This window comes from Pollachius pollachius (assembly GCF_949987615.1).
Source record: "Pollachius pollachius genome assembly, chromosome: 9".
Classification (NCBI taxonomy): domain Eukaryota; kingdom Metazoa; phylum Chordata; class Actinopteri; order Gadiformes; family Gadidae; genus Pollachius; species Pollachius pollachius.
This window is the reverse complement of record NC_136942.1, coordinates 11839889-11862116: the sequence shown is the minus strand read 5'-3', so window position 1 is coordinate 11862116 and position 22228 is coordinate 11839889. Positions and strand designations below refer to the sequence as shown.

The 22228-nt window shown below is 53.2% G+C and overlaps 1 protein-coding gene across 3 annotated transcripts; it reads right to left on the bottom strand.

The window, feature by feature from the left end:
- Nucleotides 1-78: 78 nt before the first annotated feature.
- On the bottom strand, nucleotides 79-22084 carry spg11 (SPG11 vesicle trafficking associated, spatacsin). Of its 3 annotated transcripts, none has more exons than XM_079743072.1 (39): nucleotides 21783-22084; nucleotides 21370-21572; nucleotides 20696-20998; nucleotides 20275-20497; nucleotides 19914-20015; nucleotides 19289-19662; nucleotides 18675-18835; nucleotides 18142-18253; nucleotides 17653-17808; nucleotides 16208-16434; nucleotides 15920-16096; nucleotides 15714-15785; nucleotides 15486-15610; nucleotides 14534-14712; nucleotides 13647-13842; nucleotides 12983-13180; nucleotides 12781-12893; nucleotides 11795-12102; nucleotides 11323-11389; nucleotides 11055-11217; nucleotides 10546-10742; nucleotides 10346-10433; nucleotides 10075-10234; nucleotides 8046-8273; nucleotides 7123-7323; nucleotides 6748-6855; nucleotides 6244-6403; nucleotides 5650-5864; nucleotides 4546-5278; nucleotides 4291-4436; nucleotides 3481-3685; nucleotides 2973-3071; nucleotides 2730-2863; nucleotides 2494-2607; nucleotides 2158-2326; nucleotides 1702-1778; nucleotides 1303-1458; nucleotides 1033-1184; nucleotides 79-479 (listed from the first exon to the last, which is right to left on the bottom strand). In XM_079743072.1, exons 1-39 carry the CDS (start codon nucleotides 21989-21991, stop codon nucleotides 296-298), a joined length of 7194 nt encoding a protein of 2397 aa, XP_079599198.1. In that variant the 5' UTR covers nucleotides 21992-22084; the 3' UTR covers nucleotides 79-295. The 3 variants fall into 3 exon arrangements, with proteins under 3 accessions (XP_079599198.1, XP_079599199.1, XP_079599200.1); XM_079743073.1 differs by having other exon boundaries at nucleotides 2973-3068; XM_079743074.1 differs by having other exon boundaries at nucleotides 13647-13839.
- Between the last annotated feature and the right edge of the window lie 144 nt (nucleotides 22085-22228).

Below are 22228 nucleotides of genomic sequence, written 5' to 3'. Positions count from 1 at the left end.
AAACAATGAATCATTTCTCTTGGTGGTTTTCTGCAAATAAGTAATCATCAATAAAGCTTAATCTTTCAACTGGCAGATTGGAATATTTTAATAGAGAGAAAATATGAGTTATATAGAAAATGCAGATTTAATATGAATATTACAGGTTCTGTTGTGTTCAGAATGCAGAACTCCAAATTCAGTTCATCTGCCCAACGTGGTAATAAGTCCCAGAGCAACAGTCAGCTCTGAAGATCCAGTCAGTGAATCAGTGAGTCTGACGGAGTGGTTGTCAGTCAGTCAGTCAGTCCGTCAGTCACACAGCCAGGTGGTCACTGAGGTAGCTGCTGGTGCGGGCGTCAGTCAGCAGGCTCTGGGCCAGGTCAGTGAGCTTGTGTTTGTAGGCCAGGCGGTAGCGGGTCACCACGTCCTCACACTGGGCCAGCAGCCGCTTCAGGTTCTGGCTGCTGCTGCCGCCCACCGCCTCCTTCACACACATCCTACCACACACACCCCACACACATTACACAAAGTGTTACACTTAGATACACACAATACACACAGTGTAACACCTACAATACACACAGTGTTACACACAATACACACAGTGTGACAACTAAATAGACTGAGAGCAGCCTTGGGTCTCCCTGGTCCAGTGGACCTGAGGACCTACTGGAGACCTGAGGACCTACTGGAGACCTCAGGACCTACTGGAGACCTCAGGACCTACTGGAGACCTGAGGACCTGGTTGAGACCTGAGAACCTAATGGAGACCTGAGGACCTACTGGAGACCTGAGGACCTACTGGAGACCTGAGAACCTACTGGAGACCTGAGGACCTACTGGAGACCTGAGGACCTACTGGAGACCTGAGGACCTGTTTGAGACCTCAGGACCTACTGGAGACCTGAGGACCTGGTTGAGACCTGAGGACTTGGTTGAGACATGAGGACCTATTGGAGACCTGAGGACCTACTGGAGACCTGAGGACATGGTTGAGACCTGAGCACCTACTGGAGACCTGAGGACCTGGTTGAGACCTGAGGACCTACCTGGTAGAGACCTCCTCCATCAGGGCCCCGCCTAGCGGGCAGAAGGTCTTCAGCTGCTCCAGGTACACGAAGTCTCCGCCCACAACCACCTTCTGGTACACAAGCTCTGCCCAGTCCACGCCCTGCTCATACGCCTCCGCCAGGACACACACCTGCACACAAAACCAACAACTAACACACAACACACAACTACATAGATACAACACAACACACACATGCACACGCAACACACACCTGCCGCACACACACACACACACACACACACAGTACCTGGTAGCAGCGCGGCAGGGCCAGCATGGCGGGGCCCGTCTCGGCGGGCTGCAGGTTGATCAGCCGCTGGTCTGAGCCCTGAGAGAGGAGGTGGAGCTGGAGGACCACCAGTCGGGCCAGACGCACACACCGGGAGGCCTGGCGCACACACTCGTCCTGACGCACACAAACACAAACACACACACACACACACACACACACACATCAAGGCCCCCATAACTTACAACTAAACATAAATTGTTGTATCGAACATACAAACTAAAAGTCTGAAAACAGGCATATTTAATACTAGTTAATGTTGAGGATTTTGATTGATAATGGTTCCATAACAGACGTGTGGGTCTGATGTGATCTAGGGGGGGAGGGGGGGAAAAGGGAGGCGAGGGGGGAGGAGCTTACCTTGTGGTAGCTCTCGGCGGCGTCCTTCAGGAGGCCAAGCACCTTGGTCAGAGAGCTGCTCAGCTCCGGGGTCACGGCTGGGGACACAAACCGCCTGTTAGACCCTGGTACTACAGAACCTGATGCTAGGCTAACTCATTACATAGCAGGACGCTAGGCTTACTCATTACATAGCAAGACACTAGGCTAACTCATTACATAACAGGACGCTAGGCTAACACATTACATGGCCGGACGCTAGGCAAACTTATTACATGGGAGTACCCCATGCTAACTCATTACATGGCAGGACGCTAGGCTAGCTCACCTCTTAGCAGTAGGCTAGCTCCCTCCCTAGCAGTATGCTAGGCTAGCTCTCTCCCTAGCAGTGTGTTAGCTCTCTCCCCTAGCAGTATGCTAGTCTAGCTTCCTCCCTTAAAGTAGGCTAGCTCCCTCTCTAGCAGTGTGCTAGCTCACCCCAGGGCTGAGAGTGGATGATCTTGAGCTGCGTGCGCGCGGCCATCTCGTGGTTCTCCCCGATCTCGCGGCGCATGCTGAAGTGCAGCGCCACCATGTTGTGCTTCTCGCTGTCGCCAGGGAGACAGCGCTTGATGTAGTCCAGTAGGGCCGCCTTCAGACTGGAGCTCTGGACACGCCCAGGGAGGACACGACCCCACACAGTGAGGTGTGTGTGTGTGTGTGTGTGTGTGTGTGTGTGTGTGTGTGTGTGTGTGTGTGTGTGTGTGTGTGTGTGTGTGTGTGTGTGTGTGTGTGTGTGTGTGTGTGTGTGTGTGTGTGTGTGTGTGCGCTTACGGTGTGTGTGTCCAGCTTCTTCCTCAGCAGGATCTCAAAGCGGTGGTTCTGATGAAGCAGGTCGAACACGTAGGTCATGTCGTCATAGCGACCGATCCCGGTCAGCAGCCGCACCTACACACACACACACACAAACCAAAGTAAACAACCTAAGAGGAGGGGCTTGGTGAGGTGTGGCTAAAAGAGGCAGGGCTACATAGGGGAGGGGCTAAGTGCTCAGGGGGGGCGGGGTTTACCAGCAGGTTGAAGTGCTGTCCGGGCGCCAGGTGGGCATGGCTGAGGTGACGTGCGGCGTGGAGCACCCGTACGATTCCCTCCATGTCACAGCTGAGGCTGAAGCAGTCGTGGGCCAGGACAAGCAGCTCCACCGCTGGACCCATAGTGATACAATGCATAGTAAAGCAGTGATGGGCCAGGACAAGCAGCTCCGCCGCTGGACTCATAGAGTCAGTTTGCGTGCGTGTGTGTGTGTGTCTTACAGCAGGCCACCTGGCTGACTCTCAGGGTGGGGATCTTGTCCAGCAGGTGGCGCCCAAGTAGACTGGAGTCTCCACACAGCCTCAGAACCTGTCTATCTGCTGGCACAACACACACATTACACCTGTCTGTCTGCTGGCACAACACACACATTACACCTGTCTATCTGCTGGCACAACACACACATTACACCTGTCTGTCTGCTGGCACAACACACACATTACACTTGTCTGTCTAAGCAGGTAGGGGTTAGACAGTCCAGGGACAGGTCATTAAGGAGCAGATAGGGGTTAGACAGTCCAGGGACAGGTCATTAAGGAGCAGATAGGGGTTAGACAGTCCAGGGACAGGTCATTAAGGAGCAGATAGGGGTTAGACAGTACAGAGACAGGTCATTAAGGAGCAGATAGGGGTTAGACAGTACAGAGACAGGTCATTAAGGAGCAGATAGGGGTTAGACAGTACAGAGACAGGTCATTAAGGAGCAGATAGGGGTTAGACAGTACTCACCCAGCGGGGGCTCCGGGGGGTCGGCCTGCAGGCCGTGCAGCACTGCGTTGGCCAGGAAGCGGGCCGTGGCCTCGGGGGCGAGGCCCTGGGCCCTGACGAAGGCCTCGGCGCGGCGGTAGCGCTCCGGGTGGCCGCAGCGCAGCAGCTTGTCCAGCAGTGTCTGCGGTTCCTCCCGGCTCAGCTCCTCGAAGGAGCAGCGCAGGTCCTGGGAGGAGGTGTAACTGGGGCTAGCTCAACTAGCCTGGATGCTAGGATAGCAGATACTAGCCTATATGTAAGGGATAATGGCCAACGAGGTGTCCATTATCAGGAATTAATGGACGACGCGGAGGCCTTAGAACCTTGCCTCCGAAAAGTCCATTAATTCCTGATAATGGACACCTCGAAGGGCATTATCCCGCTGATACCATGGTCACTTGCCAAAGAAAATAAATTAAGACCATTAATTTATATTTTCATGCGTTTTACAATCCAAATATTGAAATTCGTCCCAGTGTGCATTTCTTTATACCACAGATACTATAGGGTATATAGCATATAACCGCGTTCTCTGATTACAGTTGAATGCATTTTTCACAATTTACAAGCTCTCGTTTTGAAGGCTGAACAGACTGGAACTACTTAGCAGGTGTCTGTATATCAGGGGTTAATGCACACCCTGCAGCCAATCAGAATCAAGTATTCCCCCAGACCATGGTATAAGCTTGGATAGCTCATTGTTGGCGCTGCCAGTTTAAGTATTATTGCTATATTTGTATGCTAGTTCTCAGCAGTACTTTAGCAGCCGTTAGCGCTGCTGTTAGCATGTACCTTGGACAGTTGGTACAGACTCAGGATCTGCCTGCAGTAGTTGTTGCCGTGGTGACACTGATCGAGCAGCGCCTGAAGCTGGGTGAGGACCGGGTCGTCGGGGGGGGGCAGCATCACGAAGGACGAGGGGCTACCGCTAGAAGGAGCTGTGAGAGAGAGAGATGGGTTAAGGGTTAGCTCACGAATAAGGAGAGGAAGAGAGGGGGAGAGGCGGAGAGGGGGAGAGGGGGAGCAGTAAGGGTCTGAACCACCTACAGCTCGGCCCGCTGGTCCCAGGATCAGACGTCCCTTCCTGCGGTGGTGGGTTCAACGCCCCTCCGGTGGCGAGCTCGCGGCAGCGCAGCGCCAGCCAGACGTCGGGCAGGTGGACAGAGAAGTACCGGCAGGCCCGGGAGGCCTCGTGGACACGCCCCTCGTCCAGCAGCTGGCCAATCAGGCGGCCGAGGAGGCGGCGTCGGGCGGGGCCCATCGGGGGGTCCGCCCCCTCCAGAGGAGGGGGAGGGGGATCGGGCCCCGGGAGCCCGGCCAGACTCAGGTAGGAGTCGTGGTTCAGGGCCGCAATCCTGGAGAAGGAGAACTCCTCCATCAGGGGGTCATACAAGGTGGTGTCTCCACCTGGGTTCAACACCAAGCCCTCCTCCTCCTCCTCCTTCTCCTCTTTCTGCTCCTCCTGCTCCTCCTGCTGCTCCTCCTCCTGCCGCTCCTCCTGCAGCCGGCAGAGCCAGCTCTCCTTCTCGAGGTCCTCCAGGCGCTCCAGGGGCGTGGGCTCCACCAGGGAGAGCCAGTGCCCCGCCATGCCCAGCAGGAGGCACCGCTCCTGGGCACAGAGCGACCGGGCGCCGGCCTGCTCCTGGAAGAAGTGGGCGGCGGTCTGGGGGTCGGGGGCGTGGCTCTGGAGCTGCTGGTGACATCGCCTCCAGAAGAGGACCCTCACCTCCTCCCGCCCCCAGCGCCGCTTCGACCGCTGTGATTGGACATCCTGCTGCAGCTGCACATGAAACAGACCAATCAGGAGCCTGACATTCAACAAACACTGCATCCAAAATCTGTGTGCAGACAGACAGGCAGTCCCACAGACAGGCAGACCCACAGACAGGCAGACAGGCAGTCCCACAGACGTGCAGACCCACAGACGTGCAGACCCACAGACGTGCAGACCCACAGACGTGCAGACCCACAGACAGGCAGTCCCACAGACAGGCAGACCCACAGACGTGCAGACCCACAGACGTGCAGACCCACAGACGTGCAGACCTACAGACGTGCAGACCTACAGACATGCAGACCCACAGACAGGCGGACCAACGACAGGCGGACCAACGACAGGCAGACCCACAGACAGAGAGTGATCCCGCTGACCTGGTTGATGAGCAAGGCATCGGCCGGAATGCCAGCCAGCTTGGCGACGCGCTGGGCCCGGGACAGCAGCCCCGCGGCCACCAGCTCCTCCAGGAGGCGCTGGCACTCCTCCTGGAGGAGCTGGGGGGAGCAGTGGGAGAGCAGGGCCAGGGGGAGGCGGACTGGACTCCCCTGGAGCACCGCGCTGAGCCGGGCCAGAACCCCCAGGTCCACTCCTGGGGGAGAAAGGACCCGCTATAGATCTACACATCTACTATAGATCTACACATCTACTATAGATCTAGACATCTGCAACTATAGATCTACTATAGATCTAGAGATATACTATAGATCTACTACACATCTACAATGGATCTAGACATCTACTATAGATCTACTATGGAACTACTCCACTCTAACATCCCCTATAGATCTACTCAACCTTAACATCCTCTATAGATCTACTATAGAACTACTCCACTCTAACATCCTCTATAGATCTACTATAGATCTACTCCACCCTAACATCCTCCATAGATCTACTGTAGATCTACTCCACCCTAAAATCCTCTATAGATCCTCTATAGATCTACTACACCCATGCTGCAGTCTGACCGTGGGCCTGCAGGCTGTGCTCTGAGTGACGGAGGAGCTGCACCAGTCTCTGGAGGTGAAAGTGGTCGGAGCTCCGCTGGAACAGCACCATCAGGAGCACTGACGCCTGGCTCTCCACCCACTCCCGGGGAACCCCACCATCAGCACCACTGCTCCGCAACTAGAGGGAGAGAAAGAGACAGACAGAGAGAGACAGAGAAAGAGACAGAGAGAGAGACAGACACAGAGTGAGATAGGTAGGAAGTGAGACAGAAAGAGAGACAGAGTGAAATAAAGAGTGAGACAGAGAGTATGACAGAGAGAGAGACAGAGTGAGAGACAGAGTGAGGGTGAGAGTGAGAGAGACAGAGTGAGATAGAGCGAGAGCCTCAGGTCAATTGTATACCCACAACGATGTCCACTAATGAATTACAGACTAACTACAGCGTGACCTGAGCCCCTTCCCCATGACAGCATGCGTCCCCTTAACAACAGGATGCTGTGTCTCCATAGCAGCTGACTTACTGAGAGGAGGGAGCGTTGGAAGAGCAGGAGCCTGTCTCTGGCCGCGTCGTAGTTCCTGAACTCAGCACACAGCTCAAACATCTCCAACAGCAGCACCAGAGGACTCTCCTGACAGACAGACACACAGGCAGGCAGGCAGACAGACGATAGGATTCAGTGTAACACTACTTTCCATGACCAGTCTAATATGTGAACATAGTACTCAGAGTACATGGTAATACAGAGTACATAGTTATAGAGAGTACATGGTAATACAGAGTACATAGTTATACAGAGTACATAGTACTGAGTACATAGTTATACAGAGTACATAGTACTACAGAGTACATAGCAGTCAGAGTACATAGTATTACAGAGTACATGAATAGCCCCCACCTTCTGGAACAGTACGAAGCCCAGGAGGAGGGGCATCACTCGACCTCCACTCAGAGTGTTCTTCCAGATGATTGAAAGGTCATGGAGGGTCCAATCGTGGTGCTGGGCAGCGTCCTGGAGGTGGGCTGTGGCCTCTGTCGCCGTAACATCATCAACGCTGGTCAGCACCCAGACACACAAGCACTGCAGAGGCTCCGCCCCCTGTCAATCACAGCAGGACGTTGATTGGTACTGTGGTTCAGTCCCACCCTGACCTTCACCTGGGTGCTCTGGGGGGGCCAATCAGTGTGGTCCTAAAATCCCAGTACCAGTCAGGTGGTCCTAACCTCCCAGTACCAGTCAGTGTGGTCCTAACCTCCCAGTACCAGTCAGTGTGGTCCTAACCTCCCAGTACCAGTCAGTGTGGTCCTAACCTCCCAGTACCAGTCAGTGTGGTCCTAACATCCCAGTACCAGTCAGTGTGGTCCTAACCTCCCAGTACCAGTCAGTGTGGTCCTAACCTCCCAGTACCAGTCAGTGTGGTCCTAACATCCCAGTACCAGTCAGTGTGGTCCTAACCTCCCAGTACCAGTCAGTGTGGTCCTAACCTCCCAGTACCAGTCAGTGTGGTCCTAACATCCCAGTACCAGTCAGTGTGGTCCTAACCTCCCAGTACCAGTCAGGTGGTCCTAACCTCCCAGTACCAGTACCAGTCAGTGTGGTCCTAACCTCCCAGTACCAGTCAGTGTGGTCCTAACATCCCAGTACCAGTCAGTGTGGTCCTAACCTCCCAGTACAGTCAGTCTGGTCCTAACCTCCCAGTACAGTCAGTCTGGTCCTAACCTCCCAGTACAGTCAGTCTGGTCCTAACCTCCCAGTACAGTCAGTCTGGTCCTAACCTCCCAGTAGGTGGTACTGGGAGGGGCTAACCCCAGTCCTCTGACCTGGGCGCAGGCGGCCAGGACAGCCAGCAGGGGGCAGCCTCTCTCCATGGCCTCCCCCAGCAGCCGTCTCCATGGGCTGCGGTCCTGCTGGCTCTGGAGGACCACCTGCAGCAGCTCCCTCTGGGGCCCCGGGGCCGGCCAGCCAGGGCCCTGGAGGCGGAGCTCCTCGAACGCCAGACTCAGGTGACCCTGGAAGGCGGGGCCAAACTGGGAGGCAAGGGTCCTCACCTGGAACAGGGAAAGGGGAATGGTGAAAAGGTGAACGGATGAACGGGTGAACAGGTGAACGGGGTAAAGTGGTAAAGGGGTAAAGGGGTAGTCTGGTAGTCAGGTGAACAGGTGATTACTAAACAGGTAAAATTACTAAACAGCTCGTTTAAAACAGGGTACCTGGTTTGGTTAAGGTACCTGGTTGGGTTAAGGTTAAGATACCTGGTTGGGTTAAGGTTAAGGTACCTGGTTGGGTTAAGGTACCTGGTTGGGTTAAGGCTAAGGTACCTGGTTGGGTTAAGGTTAAGGTACCTGGTTTGGTTAGGGTACCTGGTTGGGTTAAGGTTAAGGTACCTGGTTGGGTTAAGGTTAAGGTACCTGGTTGGGTTAAGGTTAAGGTACCTGGTTGGGTTAAGGTACCTGGTTGGGTTAAGGTTAAGGTACCTGGTTGGGTTAAGGTTAAGGTACCTGGTTGGGTTAAGGTTAAGGTATCTGGTTTGGTTAAGGTACCTGGTTGGGTTAAGGTTAAGGTACCTGGTTGGGTTAAGGTTAAGGTACCTGGTTGGGTTAAGGTACCTGGTTGGGCTAAGGTTAAGGTACCTGGTTGGGTTAAGGTTAAGGTACCTGGTTGGGTTAAGGTTAAGGTACCTGGTTTGGTTAAGGTACCTGGTTGGGTTAAGGTTAAGGTACCTGGTTGGGTTAAGGTTAAGGTACCTGGTTGGGTTAAGGTTAAGGTACCTGGTTGGGTTAAGGTTAACGCACCTGGTTGGGTTAAGGTTAAGATACCTGGTTGGGTTAAGGCTAAGGTACCTGGTTGGGTTAAGGTACCTGGTTGGGTTAAGGTTAAGGTACCTGGTTGGGTTAAGGTTAAGGTACCTGGTTGGGTTAAGGTTAAGGTACCTGGTTGGGTTAAGGTTAAGGCACCTGGTTGGGTTAAGGTTAAGGTACCTGGTTGGGTTAAGGTTAAGGTACCTGGTTGGGTTAAGGTTAAGGTACCTGGTTAAGGTTAAGGTACCTGGTTGGGTTAAGGTTAAGGTACCTGGTTGGGTTAAGGTTAAGGTACCTGGTTGGGTTAAGGCTAAGGTACCTGGTTGGGTTAAGGTTAAGGTACCTGGTTGGGTTAAGGTTAAGGTACCTGGTTGGGTTAAGGTTAAGGTACCTGGTTGGGTTAAGGTACCTGGTTGGGTTAAGGTACCTGGTTGGGTTAAGGTTAAGGTACCTGGTTGGGTTAAGGTTAAGGTACCTGGTTGGGTTAAGGTTAAGGTACCTGGTTTGGTTAAGGTACCTGGTTGGGTTAAGGTTAAGGTACCTGGTTGGGTTAAGGTTAAGGTACCTGGTTGGGTTAAGGTTAAGGTACCTGGTTGGGTTAAGGTACCTGGTTGGGTTAAGGTACCTGGTTGGGTTAAGGTTAAGGTACCTGGTTGGGTTAAGGTTAAGGTACCTGGTTGGGTTAAGGTTAAGGTACCTGGTTTGGTTAAGGTACCTGGTTGGGTTAAGGTTAAGGTACCTGGTTGGGTTAAGGTTAAGGTACCTGGTTGGGTTAAGGTTAAGGTACCTGGTTGGGTTAAGGTTAAGGTACCTGGTTGGGTTAAGGTTAAGGTACCTGGTTGGGTTAAGGCTAAGGTACCTGGTTGGGTTAAGGTTAAGGTACCTGGTTGGGTTAAGGTTAAGGTACCTGGTTGGGTTAAGGTTAAGGTACCTGGTTGGGTTAAGGTTAAGGTACCTGGTTGGGTTAAGGTTAAGGTACCTGGTTGGGTTGAGGTTAAGGTACCTGGTTGGGTTAAGGTTAAGGTACCTGGTTGGGTTAAGGTTAGGGTACCTGGTTGGGGGGGAAACTGTGCAGTTGGACAAACAGCAGGAAGTGGAGCCACTCTCCGTCAGCAGCACAGTGGGCCGGATAAACCGAGCTGAGAGCCAATGAGTGAAGCTGACAGAACTGGACTGGAACCGCCCACTCCTGGCCAGCCTCCATGGAAGACCTGGGAACACACACACACACACACACACACACACACACACAAACACACACACATTAATACCAGTCCAGATCATCTCAAACTGGTCCCGACCAGCAGGGACTGGGTTGGTACCTTGGGATGCCTCTCTGCTCCAGGCTGTCAGTCACAGCTTCCTCCAGGTAACCAATCAGCTCTTGAGCTGCCCCTGGCTTCGCCTCACCTAGCATGGCACCAAACATAATTAAATTAAAACCATGACTACTATATACTACATATACTACTATATATTCACTACTATATATTTATTAATTGGGCCTGCGTTGTGTAGTTACCTAGCAGGTTCAGGCGGGGCCCTTGGCCCATGTGGCCCCTGTGTGCCTGCAGCAGCCGCAGGGCGCGGAGGTCCACACGGAGCCCCAGGCTTGGGGCCCCCAGAAGCTGGAGGAAGCCCAGGCAGGCTGCTGCCACGCTGGGCTTGCTGCAGGAGAGCAGGGCCAGCCTGGAGGCCTGATGCAGAGCCTGTTGCACACTACACACACATACACACACAAACACACACACACACAGTTCAGACATGCGAGAGAAGATACCAACTCCCCCTTACCTCATCCGTACTTTCTCATTTGTTCTGCTCTCAACTCTTCTTAACTCATCTTAGCTCTTCCAAATACTTCTTAACTCATCTTCACTCATCTTAACTCCTCCGCCTCCTCCCACCTCCTCCTAACCCCTCCCACCACCTCCTAACTCCTCCCACCTCCTCCCAACCCCTCCCACCTCCTCTGTACTCCTCCCACCTCCTCCGTACTCCTCCCACCTCCTCCTAGCTCCTCCCACTCACGGTGCTGTGATGTCGGCGGAGCCGGCCAGTTCGTGCAACAGGAAGCTGGCGTAAGCATAGGAGGGCCGGCTGTGGCGCAGGAAGTAGAGGAAGTCCATCCGCTCCACCAGCGCCCAGCGGCTCACCAGCAGAGGGCTGGAGAAGTGGGGGGGCTCCGACGACCCTGGACCAGAGGGGGGGGGGTGATGTGATTGGTTAGTGTATGATGTATTGGTCAGTGTGAGATGTGTTGGACAGGGGTGCGCACAAGGGGGCGGGGGGGCCGTACCGGTGGACAGCAGTGGGTTGGCAGTCTGCCAGCCAAACAGCCGGGACTGATGAAGAGGATGAAGAGACTGGAGACACAGAGGAAAACATCAAACACTAGACCACAACCATCAAACCCTCACTCTCAACCAGAAACAATAAACCATCTAATTCCTGCTGTGTGCCAGAAACACTAAACCTTCAGCATCTAACCCTTAATAGTAGTGTCAGAGTATATATATATATACATCTCACAGTATTAGATTATACTTTATATCATATTGCTATTGGTAATAGAGTAGTATTAGATTATACTGTATATCATAGTGTTATTGGTAATAGAGTAGTAGAAGAGTATACTGTATATCATAGTATTATTGGTATTACAGTAGTATGAGATCATAGTATTAATGGTAATACAGTAATATCAGAGTATACAGTATATCATAGTGTTGTTTTTAATACAGTAGTATTAGAGTATACATGGTCTGTACCTGCAACAGCTGGTAGATGGAGACGTCGGGGGGCCCCAGGCCGGCCCGCGGACCCCCGGGGGGGAACAGGGCAGAGCGGAGCTTGGGGTAGGGGCCCAAGGCCATCCTCAGCAGCTGGTGGTCCAGGCTGTGGGCGGGGGGGCCGGGCCCTGGGGCCACCACCCCATCCACGCCCCCCGGCGGGAACATGAGTGAGGCCAGCGCCACCACGCCGTGGCCCTCCAGCAGCAGACTGCTGAGGGACGCCTGGCCCCCCGGGACCAGCACCTGGGCGCTGGTCAGACTGGCCTGGAACAGCCGCTCTGGGTCTGGGGAGGAGGACACCATCATCACCTAGAACCCTGGAGAACACCTTCATCATCTAGAACCTTGAGGAGAACGCCTTCATCATCTAGAACCCTGGAGAACGCCTTCATCATCTAGAACCCTGGAGGACACCTTCATCCTCTAGAACCCTGGAGGACACCTTCATCATCTAGAACCCTGGAGAACGCCTTCATCATCTAGAACCCTGGAGGTCACCTTCATCATCTAGAACCCTTGAGAATGCCTTCATCATCTAGAACCTTGAGGAGAACGCCTTCATCATCTAGAACCTTGAGGAGAACGCCTTCATCATCTAGAACCCTGGAGAACGCCTTAATGATCTAGAACCTTGAGGAGAACGTCTTCATCATCTAGAACCCTGGAGAACGCCTTCATCATCTAGAACCTTGGACAATGCCTTCATCATCTACAACCCTGAGAACGCCTTCAGCCTCTAGAACCCTGGAGAACGCCTTCATCATCTAGAACCTTGAGGAGAACGCCTTCATCATCTAGAACCTTGGACAACGCCTTCATCGTCTAGAACCCTGGAGAACGCCTTAATCATCTAGAACCCTGGAGGATGCCTTTATCATCTAGAACCCTGGGAGGAAAACACCTCAAACATCTAGAACACTGGTCACTTGAATGGGGGGGGCAGAGAGGAAACAGGAAGTCACCTGACAGGTCCTGGGCGACCTCCTGGACCCTCAGCATCATGTGGAACCAGGGGGGGTCCTGCTCCAGGTCCCCCCGGCCCGGGACCCCGACTCGGAGGGCCCTCTGGGTCAGCCTGGACAGAGACGCATGTTACACACACAGTGACACACACAGAGAGAGACACACACACACACACACACACACACACACACACACACACACCTGTGATGCTGCAGGTAGGTGTAAAGGAGGTATTGCAGGTTGTTGTTCAGACAGTGGGTGATAAAGTGGGTGTGGAGCTCTGGGCCAATCGGGAGGTGGTATCGGGGGGAAGAGGCGGAGTCACACATTACTCCCCCCACCTGGACCAGACGACACATCAGCAGATCTAGCTCCTCCCCCTCTGCAAAGATACCCTTCCTAGAGAGACCACAAGACAGCTCATTACTAGGGTTAGCAGTGCAGTAGTACTAGGGTTAGTAGTACTGCAGTAGTACTAGGGTTAGTACTGCAATAGTACTAGGATTAGAACTGCAGTAGTACTCCAGTAGTACTAGGGTTAGTACTGCTGTAGTACTAGGGTTAGTACTACAGCTCAGTACTAAGGTTAGCACTGCTGTAGTACTAGGGTTAGTACTGCTGTAGTACTAGGGCTAGTACTGCTGTAGTACTAGGGTTAGTACTGCTGTAGTACTAGGGTTAGTACTGCTGTAGTACTAGGGTTAGTACTGCAGTAGTACCAGGGTTAGTACTGCAGTAGTACTAGGGTTAGTACTGCTATAGTACTAGGGCTAGTACTGCAGTAGTACTAGGGTGGTTAGTACTATAGTAGTACTGCAGTAGTACTGCAGTAGTACTATGGTGATTACTGTGGTGCTGTGTGTACCTGGCCAGGAGATTGAGCAGCTGCTCCCTGGTGTGGTCGCAGCAGGCCGTGTGTGCCCTGACCAGCTGCGGTGTGATGGTCGGCCAGCAGGGGGCATCGCGGTCCTCTGAGCTCTGGATCCAGCGGCTCAGGCGCTGCTGGTTGTTGAGGGCGGTCAGGTGGGACCACAGGGTCTGGGCGTCGCAGGAGACCACTGCTACGACGACAACAGGAGCTCTGTCAGCCAGGAGCCCTTCTCCCCACAGCCTGACGCTAACGCCATGCTAGCTGAGACAGCTGCTACAACCTACTAGCATAGGCTAGCATGATGTGGAATATTTTGAAGGTCTGATACGTTAGCACACGTAAAAATTAGCACCGGTCAGGGTTAGCACCAGTTAGTGTGGGTGTGTCATGTGGTCGTGGTTTTTAGCAACAGAGTCGTATCCTTCTCCAGTATTGTAGCATAAGGAGCGGATTAGAATAAGTGTGTCTTGGATTTGCTTTAGCACCCCTAATGCTGAGTACCGGTACCTTCCTCTTGGCCTTAGCGCCCCTAGTGGTGAGTACCGGTACCTTCACCTGGGCCTTAGCCTCCTAGTGGTGAGGAGCCGGTACCTTCACCTGGGCCTTAGCCCCCTAGTGGTGAGGAGCCGGTACCTTCACCTGGGCCTTAGCCCCCTAGTGGTGAGGAGCCGGTACCTTCACCTGGGCCTTAGCCCCCTAGTGGTGAGGAGCCGGTACCTTCACCTGGGCCTTAGCCCCCTAGTGGTGAGGAGCCTGTACCTTCACCTGGGCCTTAACGCCCCTAGTGGTGAGGAGCCATACTTCTGGGCCCTAGCGCCCCTAGTGGTAAGGAGCCGTACTTTCATCTTGGCCTTAGCGCCCCTAGCGGTGAGGAGCCGTACCTTCATCCTGCAAGCGGGAGAGCCGAACGGTGCTGAGAGCGTTCGGGGTCCAATGTCTGATCCAGTCCAGCCGGAGGCGGCTCCACAGTCCTGCTCCCCCCGGGACAGGGTCCGGGTCCGGGTCCAGGCCCAGCAGAGCGGGGTCCTGCTGCGGGTCAGACCGGGCCAGCTCCAGAACCCTGAACCAAGAACACAACCCTGAATCAAGAACACAACCCTGAACCAAGAACACAACCCTGAACCAAGAACACAACCCTAAACCAATAACACAACCCTGAACCAAGAACACAACCCTGAACCAAGAACACAACCCTGAACCAAGAACATAACACTAAACCCAGGTCAGGATGACATGCTCAACCATGTACCATGGAACCAGGTCTACCATGGAACCAGGTCTACCATGTACCACGGAACCAGGTCTACCATGGAACCAGGTCTACCATGGAACCAGGTCTACCATGTACCATGGAACCAGGTCTACCATGTACCATGGAACCAGGTCTACCATGGAACCAGGTTAAGGTTAGGTTATGGAATCAAATGAAACGAAAGCAACACGTGTGTAGTGTGATGAAGATGGAGAGAGAGGAGGAGAGAGGAGATCTGTACCTCAGAGAGGTCTCGGGAGGAGGAGAGAGGGGAGAGGAGGAAGAGAGGAGGTCTGTACCTCAGAGAGTTCTGGGGAGGAGGAGAGAGGAGAGAGGAGGTCTGTACCTCAGAGAGTTCTTGGGAGGAGGAGAGAGGAGAGAGGATGTCTGTACCTCAGAGAGTTCTGGGGAGGAGGAGAGAGGAGAGAAGAGGTCTGTACCTCAGAGAGTTCTGGGGAGGAGGAGAGAGGAGAGAGGCGGTCTGTACCTCAGAGAGTTCTGAGGAGGAGGAGAGAGGAGAGAGGAGGTCTGTACCTCAGAGAGTTCTGGGGAGGAGGAGAGAGGAGAGAGGAGGTCTGTACCTCAGAGAGTTCTGGGGAGGATGTGCCAGTCTGGCAGTGGCTCCCAGCTTCTCCACCTCCCTGAAGAACTGCACCCTCTGGGTCTCCTCCTGGGAGAAACACTGCTTTCTGGTCAGCTCCTCCACCTGCCAATCAAACACAGAACCCGCCCACACAAGCAGATTGACAAACCCAGAGCCAATAGGAATAAAGGAGCAGAAACTTTGGAGGATTTTGATTGGTTCTCACCACAAAGTCCCGGAGCTCCTTCTGGTCGGTGTAAAGACACACGCTGTGGAGCACCTCGTTGACGTGGAAACCCTGCACACACACACACACACACACACACACACACACACAAACACACACCGATGAATAACCATTAGACACATGTTGATAAAGTACATGAAGCTCATTGGTCATGTTTTCATGGATACGGTGTGTGGGTGTGGCACCATGTTCCTGAAGAGGGTGGTGGCGTGGGGCAGCTGCCTCTGAGCCAGGCAGCGGAAGGCGTGCTGCAGGCCCACCCTCCGCAGCTCGGGCAGCGTCTGCTCTGGTCTGCTCTGGGAGCGCAGGAAGGCCTGGAGGCAGGGCAGCCGGCCGCACAGCACGGCCCTCCGGACCGCCTCCTGACACACACACACACACACACACACACACACACACACACACACAGTTGGAGCCTCATCCTGGTAGTGGGGGGCTGTGTGCAGAGGGATGGTGTGTGTGTGGTGGCTCACCTCGGTGGAGAGATGCTGCCATCTCTGGTGCTGTTCTGTGTCTGATTGGCTGTCAGCGGTCAGGTGGTTGGGTGTGGCTGGTTCTGATTGGCTGTCAGCGGTCAGGAGGTTGGGTGCTGCTGGCTCTGATTGGCTGGAGGCCCAGGGGAATGACCTCATCAGGGTCCACAGCTGGAAGATGTATCGGTTCAGGATGGAGACGCAGCTCTGAAGCTCAGCATCTAACTCTGAGGACAGACAACCAACTGTAATACAACCACTGCTGCATGTCACCATAATAATAATGTGTGTGTGTGTGTGTGTGTGTGTGTGTGTGTGTGTCTCTCGGTGTGTGTGTGTCTCTCGATGCGTGTGTGTCTCTCGATGCGTGTATGTGTCTCACGTTGTGTGTGTCTCTCGTTATGTGTGTGTGTGTGAGAGTGACTGTGTGCGTGTGTGAGAGAGAGTGAGTGAGTGAGTGAGTGTGTCTCACGTTGTGTGTGTGTGTGTCTCAAGGTGCGTGTGTGTGTCTCACAGTGCGTGTGTGTGTGTGTGTACGTCTCTCTGTGCGTTTGTGTGTGTGTCTCTCAGTGTGTGAGTGTGTGTGTCTCACGGTGTGTGTATGTGTGTGTGTGTGTGTGTGTGTGTATGTGTCTCTCGGTGTGTGTTTATGTGTGTGTGTGTCTCTCTCTCGGTGTGTGTGTATGTGTGTCTCGTGTGTGTGTGTGTGTGTCTCTGTGTGTTTGTGTGTGTGTCTCTGTCTGTGTGTGTATGTGTGTGTGTCTCTCGGTGTGTGTGTGTCTCTCGATGCGTGTATGTGTCTCACGTTGTGTGTGTCTCTCGTTATGTGTGTGTGTGTGAGAGTGACTGTGTGCGTGTGTGAGAGTGAGTGAGTGAGTGAGTGAGTGAGTGTGTCTCACGTTGTGTGTGTGTGTGTCCCTCTGTGTGTGTGTGAGTCTCACTCGGCGTGTGTGTGTCTCAAGGTGCGTGTGTGTGTCTCACAGTGCATGTGTGTGTGTGTACGTCTCTCTGTGCGTTTGTGTGTGTGTCTCTCAGTGTGTGAGTGTGTGTGTCTCACGGTGTGTGTATGTGTGTGTGTGTGTGTGTGTGTGTATGTGTCTCTCGGTGTGTGTTTATGTGTGTGTGTGTCTCTCTCTCGGTGTTTCTCGTGTGTGTGTGTGTGTGTCTCTGTGTGTTTGTGTGTGTGTCTCTGTGTGTGTGTGTGTGTGTCTTGGTGTGTGTGTGTGTCTCAGTGTTTGTGTGTGTGTGTGTGTCTCGGTGTGTGTGTCTCAGTGTGTGTGTGTGTCTCGGTGTGTTTATGTGTGTGTGTGTCTCTCTCGGTGTGTGTGTATGTGTGTGTGTCTCGTGTGTGTGTGTGTGTGTGTGTCTCGGTGTGTGTGTGTGTCTCAGTGTTTGTGTGTGTGTGTGTGTGTGTGTGTGTGTCTCAGTGTGTGTGTGTGTCTCACGGTGCGTGCTGCAGCAGGCAGTCCTCAGCTGGGTCTGGAGGAAGGTCAGGGTGGTCCTCAGCAGCTGCTCTGAGAACGCTCTGGACTGCAGCTCTGCGTGGCCGTCTCTGATGGAGCAGCACAGCAGGTCCAGGGCGGGGCACACCTCCTGCACACCTGGAACCATAACAACGTATCACCATGACGACACATCACCATGATGACACATCACCATGACACCACATCACCATGACGACACATCACCATGACGACACATCACCATGACGACATATCACCATGACACCACATCACCATGACGACACATCACCATGACACCACATCACAAAGACAACACTTCACCATGACGACACCACATCACCGTGACAAAACCACTTCACCGTGACGACCCCACATCACCATGACAACACATCACTATGACACCACATCAGACATCACCATGACAACAACCCCAGCCCCCGCCCTGAGGGCGTGGCTGAGGGGTCTCCTTACGGGACAGCAGGGCACCCTGGGGGTCCGGAGGGAGTTCACTGGGGGACAGCAGCTCCTCTTTGCTCTTCAGAAACAGGTCCACCGTGTCCAGCTGTCGATTCTTCAGCCCTGCCTGTGAAGCACACGGTAAGGGTCAAGGTCTGTTCCTCAAACACAAGGAGAGGTCCGGAGTCTGCTCCTCAAACAAGGAGAGCTCTGCTCCTCAAACACAAGGAGAGCTCTGCTCCTCAAACACGGAGAGCTCTGCTCCTCAAACACAAGGAGAGCTCTGCTCCTCAAACAACAGGAGAGCTCTGCTCCTCAAACACAAGGAGAGCTCTGTTCCTCAAACACAACCCGGGACACGACTGGAAAAGGTCCCGGATGTCCGCAGACTACCTGTGAGAGGCTACTGCCCCAGAAGGCTCACAGGGGCCGGGGGCGTTTGGCTTCAATCACAGAACCTTTGACCTGGGACCAGCCGACTGCCCAGAGGCTGAGTTCATGGAGCTTCCTCACAGCCCTGTTGGTGTGTCGGTATGAGCGCCCCCTACCTGCAGGGCGTGCATCGGGATCGAACAACGGCCCCAGGTATTCAGGTGGCACAGGGCGTCCACCGTCGCTGCCTTCCCGAACACCATCAGTCTGCTGAGCAGTCGCTGCTGGTCCACATCAAACATCACCTGGGAGAGACCACCGCCGGACCCCGGAATCCCTGGAGGGAGCAAGACTGACTTAGAACCCCTGGAGAGGGTAATACTGGCTTAAGACCCCCTGGAGAGAGGAAGACTGACTTAGTACCCTTAGTACCCTGGAAAGTTTAATAAGGTCTTCTTTAATCACTCTTTATCAAAAGCTCTATATGTGGCTCACTCTTGATTTAAAGCTCTATATGTTCCTCAATCTTGATTTAAAGCTCTATATGTCACTCACTCTTGATTTAAAGCTCTTTATGTAGCTCACTTTTGATTTAAAGCTCTTTATGTAGCTCACTCTTGATTTAAAGCTCTTTATGTAGCTCACTCTTTATTTAAAACTCTATGCAGCTCACTCTTGATTTAGGGCGCTATATGTTACTTACTCCCATTTAAAGCTCTATGTTACTCACTCTTGATTTAAAGCTATATATGTGTCTCACTCTTGATTTAAAGCTCTATATGTTACTCACTCTTGATTAAAAGTGCAGTGTGTTGCGGTCCATTCCATTCCACCGCCGTAGACGCTGACTCACACTGGTGGTAGCTCACAGCCTGGGACTCTAAATCCCACAATGCCACGCTGGACTGGCCGTCATCAGGGGATACAAAGGTAACCAGGGCAGAAAATTGGGATACGGAAAGCAGTGAAGCAATAGAGGAAGCAGGGGCCGAGAACAGGGCGGTGGCGCCCCCCGGTGGCACTCTGCTGAAAGACAGCCGGGCCTGGGAAAGAGCCATGCGGGACGCCACCTCTGGCAGACCGGAGAACCAGGGGGCGGGGCCCTGGGAGGGGGCGGGCCCCTGGGCAGTGCTGTACAGCCGGGCCAGACGCGCTCCCCAAGAGCTGTGGGACAGAACAGAACCGGGACAGAACAGAACCAGGTCAGAACAGAACCAGGTCAGAACAGAACCAGGTCAGAATAGAACTGGGTCAGAGCAGAACCAGGTCAACCATGTCGCACCGAACAGTTGAAATAGAACATGTACAACTTCGAAGTGAAAGGCAACCATCAGGATTGTACCAAAGAATTCTCAGTAACAATAAGAGAGGTTTGAAGGCATTGCGGATATCCCCCACATGTTAGCACTGCTCACCGGTCGGTGTTGAGGGAGCCAGCCTCCCGTGCCCTGGAGGTTCCCTCAGGGGTCTTCAGGCTCCCAGGGGCCTCCGCTCCCAGCAGGTGGTCTGGGCGGGTCCTGTGGGGGCAGCCAGTTGGATCAGGTCTGCAGTGTGTGTCACAGCTTCACAATAGTCAACGCCTCCACATGTACCAACTATCAAACTACTATCTGTTATATACATTACATTTATATTATATCGGTTATCGATGTTATGATACCTCGTTATCAAAGGAAGGCTTCATTTTAAGAAACTCAGCCCATCCCTACTAACTCACCCATTGTAGCTAACTGAACTAACTAAACTAACTAAAATAACCAAACCAAGTGCTCCTACCTGAAGTAGTTGTTCAGGTCCACTGCCACCGCCGTGTGGGTGGAGCTTAGAGCGACGGCAGTGCTCAGGTCAGCTGACACACGGAGCTGACTGAAGGAGGAGGGGTAGGAGTGGGAGGAGGGGAAGGGGGAGGAGGGGGAGGGTTCTTCCTCCCTGAGCGAGCCCAGGTAGGAGGGCAGGTCGACAGTCGCCAGCAGACTGCCGGCCGTGACGTCATAACCACCTGGTGTCTGGTTAAAGAACCAACGTTACACTTCAACTAACCCAGGTTACACTTCAACTAACCCATGTTACCCTTACCTAACCAAGGTATAATACTTACATTAGACTTACAGTGATAGTAATACATCATATATAGTTGTAATGTGGTTGTAATAGCACTAGTTACTAATTACTAGTAAATCATGTGAGTGAAGGATACAGATCAGTCCACTCCTGCAGAGGAGGAACAGGACTCCTGCAGACAGACAGGAGGAGGACACCTCCTCCTGCTCCCCCTGAACAAGGAGGGAGCAGGAGGAGACCATCTGCACCTCCTCCTCCTCCTCCTTCTCCAACTCCTGACTCTCCTCCAGGTCCTGGCTCTCCTCTGGGTCCCGGGCCTCCTCCTCACCCTGCACCTCCTGCCTCCAGCGCAGGGTGAGGAGCAGGGAGGAATTGAGCAGGAGGACAGAGCAGGAGTCCTGGAAGCTCAGCAGCCTCAGACTCTGGAGCCTGGAGACGCCTGGAGAAAGGGTTTTTCATGTGATTATAAATGGCTTTCAATGCGTCTCGCTGGATCATCAGATTTCCCTTCACCTCGTCCAAAGGTACATCGAACCACCAGCATCATAGTGAATAATAACACTAACATCATAGTGAATAATGATCAACACTAACATCGTAGTGAATAATGATCCACACTAACATCATAGTAAATAATGATCAACACTTACATCATCGTGAATAATGATCAACACTAACATCATAGTGAATAATGATCAACACTAACATCATAGTGAATAATCATCAACATTAACATCATAGTGAATAATGATAACAATGAACATGCAGAGTCATTCTAGTGATTAATTAAAAATGTCTGTCCACACTCACTGATCCCGCTGTCCTCTGCCATCTTCAGCAGGCGGCCGGCGGGGCACTCCGACACACAAACCAGTCCAACTCCTTCAGCTGCCCCCGTCACAACCGTAACCAGACACACGTCTTGGCTGCCTGTGACCGCGAGCAGCCTGGATGGGCTACCTCCTCCTCCGCCTCCTTCTCCTCCTTCAGAGGTAACCTCCTCCCAGGCAAAACTAATCAACACGGCACAACACAAGGAAAAGTTGTCTCAGTCTACACACATCAATGTAATCAAACTAATCCAACAAATTGTGCTTATATAATAATATGCTTCACGTTAGAGGTCTGGTAAAAAGGTTTATATTTTAATTCTACTCAGTAGAAGAAAATCCTAGACGACCAACACATATAAACAGGACCTCAGAGACAAGCCACATAGTTACTCTGAGAAGGACCCTTCCAGTGTGGCGGAGCCCCCCATGGCCTCTCCGCGGTCCGCTAGGTCCCCGACGGTCAGCCCTCCCCGGGGCTCCAGGCGGCCCAGCAGGGCGCCGCCGGGCAGAAGGGCCACCCTGTCCCCGGCCCTGACCCGGCCCAGCAGCGGGTGTCCCGGGACCAACAGCACCTCCAGGCCGCTGCTCTGCTGCGACATGGCGGCTATAAGAGGATAAGAACACGGAGGAACACTGGATCTACTGGGTTAGATATGGTAATCTCTTGACAACTGTAACATCATGGAGCTTCATGTCAATAGACTGATCACATGATGCGGTGAATGTCACATGACGTGGAGGTCAGCTGATGCAGGCCGGCTAATCGAAAAGTGTCTGAAGAATTGATTAAATAATTTGAAATTCAATGACGGGACCAAAACGGGGCTTGTTGTATG